The following is a 16878-nucleotide window of genomic DNA, read 5'->3' as shown; positions in this document are numbered from 1 at the left end:
CACATGGAGAAATTCCACGAGTTCCCTGACTGCATCCAGTCAATTTCCCCCAAGAAGGCTCTCGCTATGAAACTCCTGCAACAAATAACGTGCAAGCCTTTCTTTCTCCCATTAACCTCTCCGTGTCCACTTAATTCTCAGGCTCAGTGAGAAAAACCCTGAAACGAGGCAGGTTAGAATTCCTGTCAGTCGGGTGGAAACAGCATTTTCGACAGAAAGGACGAGTGATTGGCTTCAATGCTCATTTTATTCCAATGAAATAAAGCAATGCAAAAGTTGCCTGGGTCAGAAGCTGGACTAAACTGGATTGTAGGCTGGAAGCCCAGAACAGGAGTTTTACGTTTATGAACCACTGTACATCACGGTCTTCCGGCTCTACCCAGAGACGTTCTGTTAACAAGTTATCATGCAAAGAAGGGGGCGGGGACAGAAAAGGGAGTGGGATTCTAGCAGGGAGCACTGGAGTAGAGGGGCTCTCCATCTGCTCTTCTGCAAACTGCCCATCAGCACGGCTCGTCTTTGATGATGTTAATATGGCTACCATCCTCCCTGCAACACGAACAACCGTAAACATGGTATTAGTACCTGTCACCCTGAAACCAGGTCACCGTTGGCATTTTAAAGTCCTATGTCCGTTATGCATCCAGTTCCCTTCGGGACTACATTCACTCCGTCGCTTTTTAAAGGTTAATCCAGAAAACATAAAGGGTAAAGACATTATTTCCCCGTTTAGTCAGCCCCGCCCTCCATATGCACCCATACGCGCACACTCCAAACCTAAGGTAAGAGGGCTCTAATGCCTACGAAACGTCCCATGAAGACTTAAGACTCTTCAGCGGAAGCTCAGACGTGGGAATGGACTCAAAGTATACCCCTGGGTGTTACAGCCATGTGCCCAGTGTGTTACATGTAGGGAGTCAAATGCCATACACTGAACACTTGGCATTTTACTAAGTATATATAGTAAGTCTTCCCTTCCAACTGGTACATACAGAGTACACTGAATGGCCTATGAATCTAAAAGGAAGTATAATATCCTGTAGAGTTTAACTATTAAACATAGACTTATTTGTGGGTTTATGTTTGTAGGTATAGGGCTGAAGACTGAACTCAGGGCCTTATGTATACTAAGCCAGTTCTCTACCACCGGGCTACATCTCAGCCCCTAAATTTGCAATATGCTCTTTTCTTTTCCCCTCAGTGGTAATGATTGACCCCAGGGCGGCATGTATTGTAGGCAAACATTCTACAGCTGAGCTGCACTTCATCCCACGCTGAGATAGTGACAGAGCTTGACTGTCTGCTGCTCTACAGTTGACTGCTCACGGCTTTGTTCAATACCTTTGCTCTAAGAATAGACTACAGGTTTTACAGCTTTTAAGTGACCTTATACAAAGCAAGATTAGCTGAAGTCACATTTGACTCCCTCTTCTGAGAAAGAGTTACTACCTCCAATAATCAAAATTCAAGGAAAGGAATGACACCTTGAGTGGTATACAGCTGTGAGCATGTGTGACCTGGGGCTGTCGATAAGAGCACTTGTTGCTCTTGCAAAGGACCCCAAGTTTGATCTCAGGCACAACCATTTGTAACTCCTGTTCCAGAGAATCAAACTCCCTCTTCTGGTCTCTCTGGGTACCAGATATACACGTTGTGCACATACATACATACATACATGTACGCAAAACACTCACACACATACAATAAAACAATAAATAATTTTATAAAGCTCTTTTTTAAAATACTGGACCTGATTTTCATGCACAGGGTGCATTCATTCCCGTAAGTGTTCATATCCGTTCCACACACAGGGTTGAGGTTCCTGGGGCATGCTGGGAAGTCAAAATGACCACAGTCTGGCTACAGAAGAGAAAAGCAGAGATGTTAAGAGAATGACTTGAGACACGTCCATTGCACTGTCCCCAGCGTTCCCTAAATGTCATAGAAATATCCTACATAACTACTTATGCTTCCCCCAGCCCCCCAAAATGAGTTTGTAATGTAAAGATCATATATACAAGAGTTCAAATACAATTACCAAAATAATAAAGAAAAAAAATGAGGGGCTGGAGAGATGGCTCAGTGGTTAAGAGCACTGACTGCACTTCCAGAGGTCCTGAGTTCAAATCCCAGCAACCACATGGTGGCTCACAACCATCTGTAATGAGATATGATGCCCTCTTCTGGTGTGTCTGAAGACAGCTACAGTGTATTCATATATAATAAATAAATAAATCTTAAAAAAAAATGAGCTAAGAGTAGGTGTGGTTCAAACCTGTCATTCCAGTACTTGGGATGCTGAAGTAAGAGGATTGCCTCCAATTTGAGGCCAGCCTGGGAGACTTAGTAACTTCAAGGCTAGGCAAGGGAACACATCTAGACTTTGTCCCCTCCAAAAAAACAAGAACTCAGAGCCCAGCCTTGTGGGTACCATTTGGACAATAATCCTAGTACTTGGAAGGCAGAAGCAGGAAGATCAGGTGTTCAAGGTCATACCCAGCTATACATCCAGTTTGAGACCAGCCTGGACCTTGTCTCAGACCAAAAAAAAAAGAAAAGAAAGGAAGAAAGGAAGCTCAAAACGCTTAAACACAAACACAGTGAGAATGTGTGCGTTTAGTAAGCCCATTTTTTAAATCCTCCCGACCCATTTCTTACCTAATTCAACAGTAACTGTCAGTTTGCAGGGAGGGCTATTTATTTTGAGACAGGGTCCCACTATTGGCCTGCAGCTTGCTATGTCACCAGGCTAGCCTCAGAGATTCACCTGCCTCTGCCCTCCGAAGCACCGGAATTAAAAGTGCTCTCACACCACGCCTAGAAGTCTCAGTTGTTTTTTTTAAGCAATGCCTTTTACCGAGCGTTTTTAAAGTATTTTTGATTATTTCTCCCACACATATTATTTTCCTTCATTACACTCACGTTTCCATGAGCCCCTCAAGTGTTATAAAGACTCGAACCCCAGCTGGGGACACACAGTGACACATGCTGGCCAAGTGCTCAACCTCTGAGCTACACCCCTATAAGAAAAAAAGAGCTACACTCTTACTTTGGAAGAGGACAGCCTAGCCTTCACTCAGCAGCCTCACCTCCATCCCAAGAGTCTAGAACGCTAAGCCTGGGGTGGTCCTGCACACCTATGAGCCCAGCACCTTGTCTCCAGCGTGGCCAAACCTCCCAGCTCATGGGACAGTTGGAGGTTCTATGACACGCAAGTGAACAGTCTAAGCCAGCCAGCAGGGGACAAATCTGCTGTGGAAACTGTTTAGAGACAAAGATTGGGTCATTTACCTGCAAGTTCTTTATGTAGAGAATGGTTGTAAACATTTTCACTGTCAAATATCCAAAGGAACCCATCCTCCTTACATCTGACTTGTTAGAAGTCAGACTGCTGCCTCTCAAGACAGTCCAAGGAACCAAATAACCCATTTGAGTGCCCAGGTCTTGATTAATAACTGTTAGTTTCCCTAACTTTTGTCCTAGATATTGAATAAGGCCAACCAAGTAAAACTGTCTCTGCACCCCCTAACCATTCTTGGAGGTCGCCTGTCTAAAGTTTCCTTTGCCAAGAGTCTGTATCTTCAGGCCACACCCAATGCCTCCTTCTGCACTGTGACACTTTCCCGTGCCTCTGTCAGCCAAGGAGTCTCTACCCAAACAAAAATGACACTGGCAGACCCTCGACACCGCAGTTCTCAGTGAACGGTCTCATCTTATTTTTATTTATGCCCACAGAATGTAATATGGTCAAATATGTAAAATATCTAATATACAGAGTTACTGTCACACCTCAGAAATTTTGAATTATTAAAGGAAATGTTAGAACAGACACATCCATAGGGCCTTCAAAGACTGAGCCGTTCTTGAGTGAAATATATGCTTTTAGCTGATGAGGTGGCTCACATCCGTCATCCTAGGACTCAGGAGGATCTTGAGGGGGGAAAAAAAAGTATACACTCTTCTTCCTGTATCAAGAAGACGGCGTGAGATGCTGGCTTACAAAGCCGTGTGTGGTTTCTGAAGTGACAAGTATAGCTTGAAAATGGTTCAACACGTCGCTGCATGAGAAGAGACTGGAGACAGACAGGGTTCCTACTTACTGTTCTGAACTGAGACCTCTTCATGATCTGAGAATCGGTGGACTCGAGTGACTCATTAGAGGCTGTAAGGAGAAAACACTGAGGTTGTGATATGACGAAAGTAAGTTGTCCGTAAGAGATCCGTAAATCTCAGTGTGTAAATAAGAGAGAGAGAGTCGTAGCAGAGGAAGGTGCCCTAAGCCAACCGGGGAGGGGGGGGAGGGGAAGATGGTTCAATGAGTAAAATGTTTCATGGTGTACTGAGTTCTGATCCTCAGCACCCAGAGCTGGGCTTGGGTCTGCACACCTAGCATTAGGAAGGGGCAGAGACAGGAGGATACCAAGAATTACTGGCCAGCCAGTCCAGCAGTAATGGCAAGCTACAGGTTCAGCAAGAGACCCCCATCTCCCAGGGCGGTGGTGGCGCACGCCTTTAATCCCAGCACTTGGCAGAGGCTAGGCGGATTTCTGAGTTCGAGGCTAGCCTGGTCTACAGAGTGAGTTCCAGGACAGCCAGGGCTATACAGAGAAACACTGTCTCAAAAAAGAGAGAGAGAGAGACAGAGAGAGAGAGACAGAGAGAAAGAGAGAGACAGAGAGACAGAGAGAGACAGAGAGAAAGAGAGAGACAGAGATAGAGAGAGAGAGACAGAGATAGAGAGAGAGAGACAGAGAGAGAGAGAGAGAGAGACAGAGATAGAGAGAGAGAGACAGAGAGAGACAGAGAGAGAGACAGAGAGAGAGAGAGAGACAGAGAGAGACAGAGATAGAGAGAGAGAGACAGAGAGAGAGAGAGAGACAGAGAGAGACAGAGAGAGAGAGAGAGAGATTGATTGAGACCCCGTCTCAAAAAATAACGTGGAGCGGGCTGTGGAGAGATGGCTCAGTGGTTAAGAGCACTGACTGCTCTTCCAGAGGTCCTGAGTTCAAATCCCAGCAACCACATGGTGGCTCACAACCATCTGCAATGGGATCTGATGCCCTCTTCTGGTGTGTGTCTGAAGATTACTACAGAGTATTCATAAATAAAATAAATAAATCTTTTAAAAAAAAATAACGTGGAGCAATAGAAGACACCCAGTGTTGACCTCTGGCCTCCGTATGCCGTCAACATACACGTGCGCGCGTGCGCGAGCGCACACAGTTAAGACACAAAGACCAAAACCAAGAGCAGTTTGTAGTTTATCCACACATGACAGTCCCTCTGATGCCCCTCTTCAAGCCTCTTTAAAAAGACCTCCCATCATTTCTTCCTGGGACTTCTAGGAACTGCACAGAGCATTTGATTCTGTTTCTATCAAGTTTCTTGAAAACCGATTTAGAAGTTACAGGTATCAGGGAAGTAACTAGCAGTGCCTTTTGTCTGTGTGTACAAGATTTTTTTTTCTTTTCAAATAAACTCAAAACACGGATTTAACTTTTGAGACAGGGTCTGATGGAGCCCAGGTTGGTCTTCAACTGGCTATGTTGCAAGCAGGGCTATGACCCTCCTGCCTCTGTTTCCCAAGTGCTGGGATTACAGGCGTGACCCAGTACACCAAACCCAATAAACACATATAGGTCTTAGGATTTCAACTCCGCTTTCATAGATGCCAAGTTCATCCGGAAGAAGGTCATGAGGGCATTCCCACGTCCAGCACACCCCGTCAGACTCAGCAGAGCCGTGGATACAACCCAACTGCGTATATGGGTCCAAAATAATCTGCTTAAGAAAGGTAGAGCAGATGGCGGGTGACGTCTAGTTGAAGCTAAGATCGAAGCCCCAACTGGAACGGCAGAGGTTGCTTGACCCACATTCAGCCTCCATGCCTCTCTCTCTACCGGGAAGAACCGCCAGTAACGGTGCGAACCCTCGCCAAACTACCCAACCCCAGCAGGCCAGTGCTCTCAGCTCCAAGCTGGTCCCTTGACACCAGACCCACTTGAGCGTCACCTGCGAAGTCTGTGGCCAGGAGCAACAGCACCAGTTTCAGCATCGCTAAAGCCGTTCTTCCTGCTCTACTGGAAAGCTCTCCTGTACTGGAAAGCTCTCCTGTGCAGCCAACAGAGCAGTGGTCAAGCAGTCACGCGCTGGCACTACGGGGAGTGGGAAGGGGAGGGGCGAGGGGCGGGCTAGAGGCTAGGCAGGAGAAGGAAGCGAGGAAGAGGAACAGAAGTTTCAGGAGAGGGGAAGACAGGGAAGAGGAAGAGAGAGGGTTGGCCAGGGGCAAGGGGAGGCATACCACCTACACACACACACTCACACTCACACACTCACACACACACTCACGTACACGCACACTCGAATACATCCTCACAGCATCCCTCTATACCTCCACCACCTAAACACCTAACACACAGCACATCACACCCTGCACCCACAACCCAGCCCCTCCGGACACCCCACCTATCTTTACCTCCCCTCAAGTGCTTCAAACACCCCATCCCAACCCATCTAGGCCACACACTGCACCACAACCTTAACCCCTCCTCAGAGGTCACACATACCTCCACCACACACCCCATCTTTCTTTCGAATACCCCAAACATCCCCCACTAGGTATCCCACCATCCTTTCCAGATACCCTACATCTTACATACCCCACACATTCCACAACCCAGCACCTCTCCTCCACACACCCCAAACGACCCCTTTCAAACCACCAAACACCTCTTCCCCCCACAGATTCCATACCCACTACACAATTTAACATCCCTCCACCCACCACATGTGCACAGCCGTCCACCCTCCAGACACCCACCTCGCCCCATCCACACCCCACACACATGACCACAACCCAAACCCCTTCTTCACCACCTTTCCACACACTTCAAACACATGTCACCACCACTCCAACCCTCCAGTCCTTCATATATCCCGCCTAACACCCACCACACACTATCACCTCACCTCGATCCACCACTCCAAAGGAATTAGCCCGTCATCTATGCACTCGTCCACACAGACACCCCCACAACTAAGCAAGCTACCTCTCCTCCCCAAACATACACCCAGTTACCATATAACCCATCATCCCACCACCACATCCCCCAAATGACCCCTACTCCTGCAACCAAATACTTCAGCCCTCTCCACGATCCACCACTCCTTCACTTCTCCACACATCTAACACACATTCCCACCCACCTTCCAGACGCACACACACTCAAACACACGTACACTCACTCACACACATGCATACACCCTCACACACACTCACTCTCAAACACACACATACATAATCACACACACACACATACATACACACACTCCACCACCACCTCCACATACACACCTTTTCCAAACTTCCAACCACCCCACACCTCGACAAAACCCACACACATCCATACCACACAACCTCTCGTACCTTGACAGGCACCGGACACATCCCTGTCACCCCTCCCACCTTCCATGCCCGCCACACCACACCACTCCTCCAACCAGCTCATCAATCTGTTCACCCAGTGCTTCACGTACCTCTAGTTCACGGCACACCCTTGTCTACATACTCCCAAACACATCTCCATCACCCTCTACACACCTCACACCCCACGCAACCCCTGTTCCCGCCGTGTGGACACTGTGCCCTGCCTGGGATGTCATCACCGTGTACAGTCTCTTAAATGTCTATCTTGCCACCAAGAAAACAAGAAACAAGAAAACAGCCAGAAACACAGATCCGAGAAAATAGCTTCCGAGAAAGTAGCTACTGAGTGCTCAGCCCTCATCAGGACCAACAGCATCTCTCCCTCCTCGACTTGGAGGACATTTCGTGGAAATGGGCAGAAGGAAGGTAAGAGCTGGGCTGGAGAGACGGCTCAGCAGTTAAGAGTGTCTGCTGCTTTCCCAGAGGATCAAAAGCAGCACATTGTAGAGTCCAAACCCATTAGTAACGGCCCCCTCGGGATCTGTTCCTACTGTCCCTGTTTAATGGCTTTCTAGTGATGTTTTCCCTCTTGTTTTAAGGACAAGATCATTATCATCGTCTGGACCACACACTTTCTGAAGGCATCTGCTGTTCTTTACTTGCTCATGTGAGGTTAATGGCTTCAGTTAAGGAGAACTGTGCAGGCCTCCTTCCCCCTCCTGGCCCTTCATTGCCAGCTTCCCTTCGTAGCCTTAACTTTTAATGCCGTCTTTAATTGCGTTACTGTCTTTAATTCTGAATTCTTAGTAAACGATATTTTCAGAAAGGAATTTACATAACTTTCGAGGTCGGAATAAATGAATTTAGGCTCCATGGGTTAAAAACTCAGCTGCTTTGTGTACCTAACTACGTCCTTAAATTACTATTAAAATACAACAATCCCAGGAGTGGACACTGCCAGTCATCCGTACCACTAAACGTGCCATAGGGGCATGACTTTAACAGGAATAACCAACCACTTTCTGAAGGGATCGGAATCCAGATACACAGAGAGGATTTCGTGCCTGGAACTGTAAACCCAGGCAAAAAGTCACGGGGGGAGGGGGGAGTCCCTCTGCCCTAGTCGGGAGCCCACTGCTGTCATTGTGTTAAGTGGACACACTGTGCCAAACAAACCATCTTCTAAATCTCTATGCTTATCGCTGTTATATTAATGCTGCTCTCCACTCTCATCAGAGAAGGCTTTTTCTCTCTTTTTCTTTTTTCTTTCTTTTTTTTCTTGTCAAAGAGCAGCAGTTACTATAAGATGCGCAAACTCCTCAGAGTGCTGAGACACATGACTCAAGTTCTCAGCCCTAATCAAAACATCTAAATCACCTACACCCCCGCCAAGGCTTAGGGGATATTACATAACAGTGAGCAGAAAGATATAAGACCTGGAACCAGAGAGACAACGGCTCAGCCGTTAAAAGCCCTGGCTGCCTTTCCAGAAGACCTGGGTTCAATCCCTAAGAACCTCTATGGTGGCTCACAACTTTCTGTAACTACAGTTTCGAGGGATCTGGTGCCCTCTACTGGCCACTCTGGACACGAGGCACACATATGCAGCGTAGGAAAAACACTTTGGAAAAACACCAGTGCAGGTGAAATAGTAGTTAAAAAGGAAAAGGAAAACACAATAAAATGTAAATCTTAGGAAGGAAGGAGGAAGGGATACAGAGAGAGAGAGAAAGAGAGAGAGAGAGAGAGAGAGAGAGAGAGAGAGAGAGAGAGAGAGACATGCCTGGGAGATTGGAGAGGACTTGACATGCTCTTTGTGGTAACACACTCACAGTAGCTGTGGTTAGCTGCATAAGCGTAGGATGCAGAGGAAGTCCTGAAGGAGTGAGTGGAGCCATGAGTGGATGTGTACTGCTGCCATGGTTACAGCCATAACAAAGACCAAAGCCATTCCCCATATGGGCCAGGCTCAAAGCTGGCAGTGTGTCTTTTCCTCCGGTCCAAGCACCAGTGTTTAAGGATGATTAGTATATACAAAATCTAGTGACTGCAGCTTCCTCCTCCTCTCCGATGTTTACAGCCCGAGACCGCTGGCCTTCAGAGACCTCCTGTAGAGACTAGTCAGTCCTCTCACGTAATGATCAAGTTGAGGTTTATGGGGTGGCATTAGTGAGTGTCACTCTATGAGAACGCACACGCCCACCTCGCTCCAGCTTTTCTGCATATGCGTTTGTGCAACGGTCCTTTCTTCATTCCTCCACTGTACTGAGGGTTCCGGGGCCAAGCCATCAAGAGAGAGAGATGGCAAATAAGATTTCCAAGACCAGGTCTGTAACTATTTCATCACGAATGGTCACTGGACTAAGGTAATGCCATCTTGTCCCAACTCCATTTTGTGTCTGCTTAAATACTTCTCAGCCCCCATCCCAGCCTTAAACACATTTGGGCTGATACACATCTGCCCACGATCCAGCAGTATTAACCAACATAAACAATCTTTGTACAGACTAACCAAACTGAGACTGATAAAGGTATAAATAAAAATTGGCTGCCATGATGTCTCTTAAATAGCTGCTATGTTCTGCACAAACAGATGCTGCAGGGTTCCCCTGCCTCTCCTCTAAGACCGATGTCATTGTTATCTGTGTGATGTTCGCATTTACCTCTCGGCTTCACTACAAGGGTCTTTCTGAGGTGCTAGCCTGCTCTTGGTCACTGGCTGTTTTAGTTAGGGTTCTATTGCTGTGAAGAGACACCATGGCCACAGCAACTCTTATGAAAGAAAACTTTTCACTGGGGTTGGCTTACAGTTCACAGGTTTAGTCCATCATTGTCATGATGGCAAGCATGGTGGCACACAGGCAGACATGGTCCTGGAGAGGTAGCACAGTTCTACATCCTGATCGGCAAGCAGCAGGAAGGAAGAGTGAGCCACTGGGCCTGGCTTGAGCTTCTGATACTTTAAAGCCCAACCTCAATGATACATTTCCTCCAATACACCACACCTATTCCAATCCACATGTTCAAATCCTTTCAAATAATGCCATCCATTCCCTGAGTCTCTGGGGGGTGGGGGGGAGGGGCACCATACCAGCCAAAAATAAAATGTCAGCTACGCCAGCATAGCTGACTGAGTTCCTTGGATGGGCGGAGGGCTGAGGGTGAGAGAAAGAAAGACAAGGAGTCATCTGGTAAAGACCAAATGCTATATTTTCAACTGTGTAGATCCCTTTTATACTCCCCACAAAACAGGAACAAGGAGACACCCTTGGCAGCCTATCACCTAAGTTTGGATTTCTCCTTGAGCAGTCTTCTCAGGGAAATGCATAGAGACGGGGGATTGGGCACAAGAGCACAGGTACAGAGGATGATGACTCACAAAAATACTCTAATTTGGTCTTATATGCATGGTAGACTGCAACTTTCTCACCTATTCTATAATAATAAGGAAGAAATCCATCAGGCCTTCAACCCCAGCTGAAGGCATTAATGACTGTGAAGAACCAGCCTGACTCCATTTTATAGTCAGAAGCCATTTTGAGTCCTACAGCTATCTTAAGTTTCTGTTTCCTGGAGACTGACCCAAAGCTCAGTTGTAAAGCACCTTGGGAATGATCTGTACCCGTTGTTCAAGGAGGGGCTTTCCTAATCGCTTCTTTCTGCTTCAGTAGCCACTTGTGCCTGAAAAGATCCCCTATCTTGTTGTGTTGCCCCATTAAAAAGGTATGAGAGAGCTGGAGAGATAGCTCAGCCGTTAAGAGCAGTGACTTCTCTTCCAAAGGCCTTGAGTTCAATTCCCAGCAACCACATGATGTCTCACAACCATCTGTAATGGGATCTGATGCCCCCTTCTGGTGCATCTGAAAAGAGCTATAGTGTACACATATACATAAAATAAATAATTAAATCTTAAAAAAATATAAAAAGTTATGAGAAATTGGCTCAAGGCTGGTCTCTTAAGATTTATCTATTTGCCAGGTGGTGGTGGCACACGCCTTTAATCCCAGCACTTGGGAGGCAGAGGCAGGCAGATTTCTGAGTTCGAGGCCAGCCTGATCTACAGAGTGAGTTCCAGGACAGCCAGGACTATACAGAGAAACCCTGTCTCAAAAAAACAAAAAAAACAAAAAACAAACAACAAACAAACAAAAAAAAAGATTTATCTATTTATTTTATGTATGTGTGTACACTATAGCTGTCTTCAGACACACCAGAAGAGGGCATCAGATCCCATTGCAGGTGGTTGTGAGACACCATGTGGTTGCTGGGAATTGAACTCAGGACCTCTGGAAGAGCAGTCAGAGCTCTTAACCACTAATCCATCTCTTCAGCCAAGGCTGGTCTCTTAAACCCCTTCCTAGGAGGAGAGATAGCCTCTTCCCAGATCTCTGGTGTGCACAATAAAGCTTGCTTTGATTTGCCCATACTTTCTGCTGGTGATCTTTAGGGTTAACATCTGGAAGCCTGTAAGCTTAGATTTTTCAAAACCTACTTTTATTAATGGTTCTTAAATGCTTTAACATCACTTCTAGCCCACCACCCACCAGAGGTAGTGCAAAGGAAAGGTTACTAGAGCAAAGGAGGATGTGGACCTGTTTAGAAACGGTTCTTTGAAGCAAATCCAATCTGCGTTGTCGAGATATCTATCAGCAGTTCAGTTCACATGAATCAGCAGCAGAAGCTTTATCCACTCACAAACACCATTCATGAATCAGTAATGGCAGGACTCACAAACACCAACCAAGAATCCACAATGGCAGGTCAATCCAGAAAAAACTATAAGGCTCTGCCAATCAGCTGAGTCCTCAGAAGTGGCAAGAAGCCACAGGAACAACCACCAGTAGTTTTTTTGGTGCATTTCTCTCTATGAAGTAATAACAAATGATGACCAACAAAGAATGGTAAAGAAAGGCATACCAATACTATCTTGTGTCGTCAGCAAAGCCCAACAATGGCCTTCAAAGAATGTCAAGGCATACCGATACCATCCAGAATCATTCACTGTCCACTGGGCTATATTTATAGCCTTTCCAAACATCACATGTTCTCTCAAGCATCTGCTCTCGCAAAACATCATATTCCTAGCCGGGTTGTGGTGGCGCACGCCTTTAATCCCAGCACTTGGGAGGCAGAGGCAGGTGGATTTCTGAGCTGAGTTCGAGGCCAGCCTGGTCTACAGAGTGAGTTCCAGGACAGCCAGAACTATCCAGAGAAACCCTGTCTCGAAAAACAAAAAACAAAAACAAAAAAAGTCATATTCCCTTTTTCTTTTTCTTTTCTTTTTTTTTTTTTTTAGGATGCCTCCAGAAAAAAAAACACCATGTATCCATTCTTAGCAAAGCATTCTCCCGTGTATCTACTGCAGCATCCTCTCATAAGAGGTTCCAGAAAAACATCGCATGACACAACTGAGTCTCCAAAGAAACCAGAAATTTCCACATTAGAGGCCCATGAAAGATAAGGACTCCAACCTAAATTTAGAAGCTGGACCCTTTGCTCTGAGCCTCCGAGACTGAAGAATCATTCCCCAGAGGGAGCACACTTTGGGGACATTCCAAGGACCAGGGGTTCACCTCCAGCTTGGCAGACTGCTGCAGCTAATAGCCACATCAAAAGAAGCCTGCAAGCACCTGTCTGGGAGGACTCTATGGGTAAGTTATAGTTCTTTCTATGACATCTGGTCCTGATTCTGTCAGCTGGGGTTCTTTCTGATTAGTTTTATAAGTCACAATTCTTTCTAGACCATCTGATCCTGGTTCTGTTGGGATTCCATCTGGAGACAATGAGGTATCTCACAAGACACTTGAACTCCTTGTCCAGGGCACTAGCGAGAGGACACGTTGCTCACATGGGTACTGGCCCCTGTGTTGCATGTAATTTTTGCTCTACCTGCCTTTGCTCTGGGAAGTGACTGTGCTACCAGCCCTCACCCAGCTTCTACCCAACCACCAGACTCAAGCATATCTGTTTAAGAATTTGTTCCAAAATTTTTCTGTAGTATGTCAGGATAGCCACTTAACTTTGTGACACAGCGGGTGGGGGTGAGGAGTTGAGGGGGGAGGAAGCAGAACAGCCAAAGAAATAGTACTATCTGTTTCCTTTAACTGCCTAAAACTTTTCCTAAGATAAGAACCTTACTTCAAGATTCATAAAAAACTGTTGTGCAAACTTTATATACATCAATATCTGTAAGTTTGTTAGATATGATTTAAAAGTCTGTAACAAAAAAATTGACTTAAAGCCGGGCGGTGGTGGCACACGCCTTTAATCCCAGCACTTGGGAGGCAGAGGCAGGCGGATTTCTGAGTCCGAGGCCAGCCTGGTCTACAGGGTGAGTTCCAGGACAGCCAGGACTACACAGAGAAACTCTGTCTTGAAAAAAAAAAAATTTATACCCACGGGCTGGAGGGATGGCTCAGCGGTTAAGAGCACTGACTGTTCTTCCAGAGGTCCTGAGTTCAATTCCCAGGAACTACATAGTAGCTCACAACCATCTGTAATGGGATCTGATGCCCTCTTCTGGTATGTCTGAGGACAGCTACAGTGTACTCACATACATAAATAAATGCTTAGAAAAAAATTATACACAGGTAATCTTAAAGAGACATGTACCTAATGGGCTCTCCCTGGAGTAAATGACCATATGGTTTGATGTCATCTGGGCTGATTCCATCATGATGTAAGCAATTTTAAACCTTCTTTCACGGCTTATGCAACCAATGATCCCTAAAACAGGAGAGCTCAGAACCTCCCATGCCCTGAAAGTAAAATAAAACAAATACTGCCCCAGGCTGGGTAGGGGAGGGGATTACTGCTGGGGAAAGATTCTCTTTGTCATCCAGTCAGTCCTATATATTGAAAAAAAATCTATACAAATTAGAAAAGTTTAAAGATATAAGTAGGTCCCTGTTGCTGGAGGTAGCTCACAAGATGTTTAACAACAGAGAACTGATCCCACAAGACCTTTTGCTTAAACTGAAAGCCATCCTCACCTCCTCTGACTCACAGATATACAACAAAATGTTGGTGTCAGAAAATCTGTCAGAAAAAAAAAAGAAAATCTCCTAGCTGAAAGTCCTGTCCCCAATCAAAAGATACAGTTGGATTATACAACAAAGATTCTCAGAAGCCAACCACAAGAACTGGCCCAACACCAGGTTCCTATAAATGTTCAACCAACCAGTTCAGCTACCTCTGTCCAGATTAAACAACACTTGCTTAATAAAATATTAAAGCTGTACCTCTGTGCATTTATGTACCTCGTGATGACAGCAAAATTTGTGCTGTAAGAGTTACCCAGACAGAACTGGTTTTAAAGACATTCAAAAGTCACAGAGAGCTGCTGAAACCTGCCGTTGTGTGGCAGGATTGGAGTCCCTAAAAAGATCTCAAGAGAGACTATTAGTGAGAATGCAGCCCAGTTACAATAAGGGACCTGCGCAGTTTTGGGAATACCAGTGCCTTATGATAGCCCCCAAGAACAGCAGCTGCAATAAAAGACACTGGGGAGGGCAGAGCCAAAGAGATGACCCTAGGCCCCTGATTAGAGCCCAGGGGATCCTGAGTGAATTAAGTGAATCACAGATACTAAGCATTGACTTGTTCACACTGCTGAAGTTTAAGTCATGCCCTGTCCAGACTGTGATTGTGCCTCCCCGCTGTCCAGCTCCTCTTGCAATAAAAAAAAAGATACTTGATTTATGTTTTGATATTACAGGAACCCACAGTTGAGAGATATAACAGGGCCCTTTGTAGGCCCCCAGCCCTTAGCACAACTGACTCCATGATGGAAGGACCATTCAGGCTGTAGAACTCGGCACGTAGACAGCACCGCCAGCCAAAATGAAAACAAAGACCTAATTCATTAAAGTCCTTGCTTTTTCGCTTCTGTTGTTCTGTTTCTGATTATTAATGTTAGTTGATGTCAACCCAAGACATGGGTTTTTATGATTACAAGCTCACCCTGATAAAAGCTCAGGGTTACACTGGAACCCCAAACATCCAGTCTGGTCTCTGGCCAATTAATAAAGACAAAAACAAAAACAAAACCTAAAGATTTAGGGCCACAGCTCTGAGCACCAAACACTAAAACACCAAACACTTGATACTAGGATATTCCTATTTTTCTCTATTTTTTGGTGCAGCAAGACAATGATCTAAGCAGTACGGGAAAGAGCCTATAAGATGTCCCTTTTTACCTAAGATCTATGCCGGTTAACAGGCTAGCTTTAAAATGTATGTCTAGACTCCTTGTCCCCACTAACTTTGTTAAACTTTAACTATTCTGATAAACTGAGTCATACACGCAATTGTGATATCTGTAATGGTGCACTATGTAAACACCAGGAAAGTCAAGTTGTCAGTCCCCTTACGGACTCTCTGTGATTAAAAGTTTATTTGGATACTAAAAAAACTTCAACCCTGCCCCCACAGTAGAGGTGCTGGGGATGTAGCTGCTGTGTCACATGTGTGACAGTGAGTGGCTGAGATGAGAGAGGCCATGCCCACACTCAGTGTGCTGACCTGTGGGCACCAGAATGATGAGTAGTCTAGCCTAATACTTCCTGAAGAACGCAAGCTCGAGATGACCATGGCGCCGTGCATGCTCAGACAGGTTCCCAGGGCGGGATCAATCAGGAGACAAGAAAAACCCCACCTGGGACCTTGGATCCTGGACAGGAGTGAGCCCAAGACAGAGGCTACTCGGGTACGTGCAGAGCGAGCCTGAAATAACCACCAGTCTAGCACCGCACAGGCCTGGGTAGGGCAGACCATGCTCCAGATGACCCCTGCCCAGCGCCATAACACACAAGTGGGACATTGCACTCCTGAGATCACTCTTGAGATAACCACAGACCCCCGGAGACCTGAGGTATCTTGAAGAGAAGCAAGTAAGTGGTGGAGACATGGAAAAGGAGGAAACAGAAGGATGTGGACACGGTGAAGAGAGGCGGAACTGGAGATTTGAGGGTCGTGAGGAGCAGCCTGATGTGTGTAGCAGGTGATGATGGCACCTGGAACCACAGCGGGGTCCTGGCCTGCACTGTACCTGGGGCCACATCTGGGTCCCCAGACCTGCAGAAGCGGAATCTGTTACCACCAAAAGCCTGGCTGATGTCTGAGGGCTGTGCAGAACTGGCCCCACCTCTCACCTGGGCATGGAGGGAGAGCTAGCCCTGGGCCATGAGAACAGAAGAGCTGACCCTGCCCATAGCCAGGTGCGGTACTGGGGAGTTGCAGGTGTGCGTGCATACCAAGACACGTGCTGGCCTTCAGGCTCTCTCATTATCAAGAAGATACCTGTTAAAACCAAACGGACCAGTTTGGAGAGAAGGCTTAGCTGTTAAGAGCACTGGCTGCTTTTCCAGAGGTCCTGAGTTTAATTCCCAGCAACCAGCAGCCACAGATTGCTCATAAACATCTGTAATAAGATCTGATGCCCTCTTCTGGCA

At 46.3% G+C, this 16878-nt stretch overlaps 1 protein-coding gene and 1 non-coding gene across 3 annotated transcripts; one reads left to right on the top strand and one right to left on the bottom strand.

The window, feature by feature from the left end:
- Positions 1–228: 228 nt before the first annotated feature.
- Spink2 (serine peptidase inhibitor, Kazal type 2) lies at positions 229–6167 on the bottom strand. 2 transcript variants are annotated; one of them, XM_028780829.1, is made up of 4 exons: positions 6013–6167; positions 4101–4162; positions 1751–1860; positions 229–549 (listed from the first exon to the last, which is right to left on the bottom strand). In XM_028780829.1, exons 1-4 carry the CDS (start codon positions 6053–6055, stop codon positions 504–506), a joined length of 261 nt encoding a protein of 86 aa, XP_028636662.1. In that variant the 5' UTR covers positions 6056–6167; the 3' UTR covers positions 229–503. The 2 variants fall into 2 exon arrangements, with proteins under 2 accessions (XP_028636662.1, XP_028636663.1); XM_028780830.1 differs by lacking the exon at positions 229–549 and having other exon boundaries at positions 1791–1856; positions 6013–6143.
- Positions 6168–15846: 9679 nt separating this feature from the next.
- On the top strand, positions 15847–15983 carry LOC114632306. The gene has a single exon (XR_003713069.1). It is a non-coding gene; the product is annotated as a small nucleolar RNA SNORA17 (small nucleolar RNA).
- The last annotated feature ends 895 nt before the right edge of the window (positions 15984–16878 follow it).

This window comes from Grammomys surdaster, unplaced genomic scaffold (assembly GCF_004785775.1).
Source record: "Grammomys surdaster isolate TR1022 unplaced genomic scaffold, NIH_TR_1.0 372, whole genome shotgun sequence".
Taxonomy (NCBI): Eukaryota; Metazoa; Chordata; class Mammalia; order Rodentia; family Muridae; genus Grammomys; species Grammomys surdaster.
The sequence above is the reverse complement of the archived record's forward strand: the minus strand, read 5'-3'. Positions and strand labels throughout refer to the sequence as shown.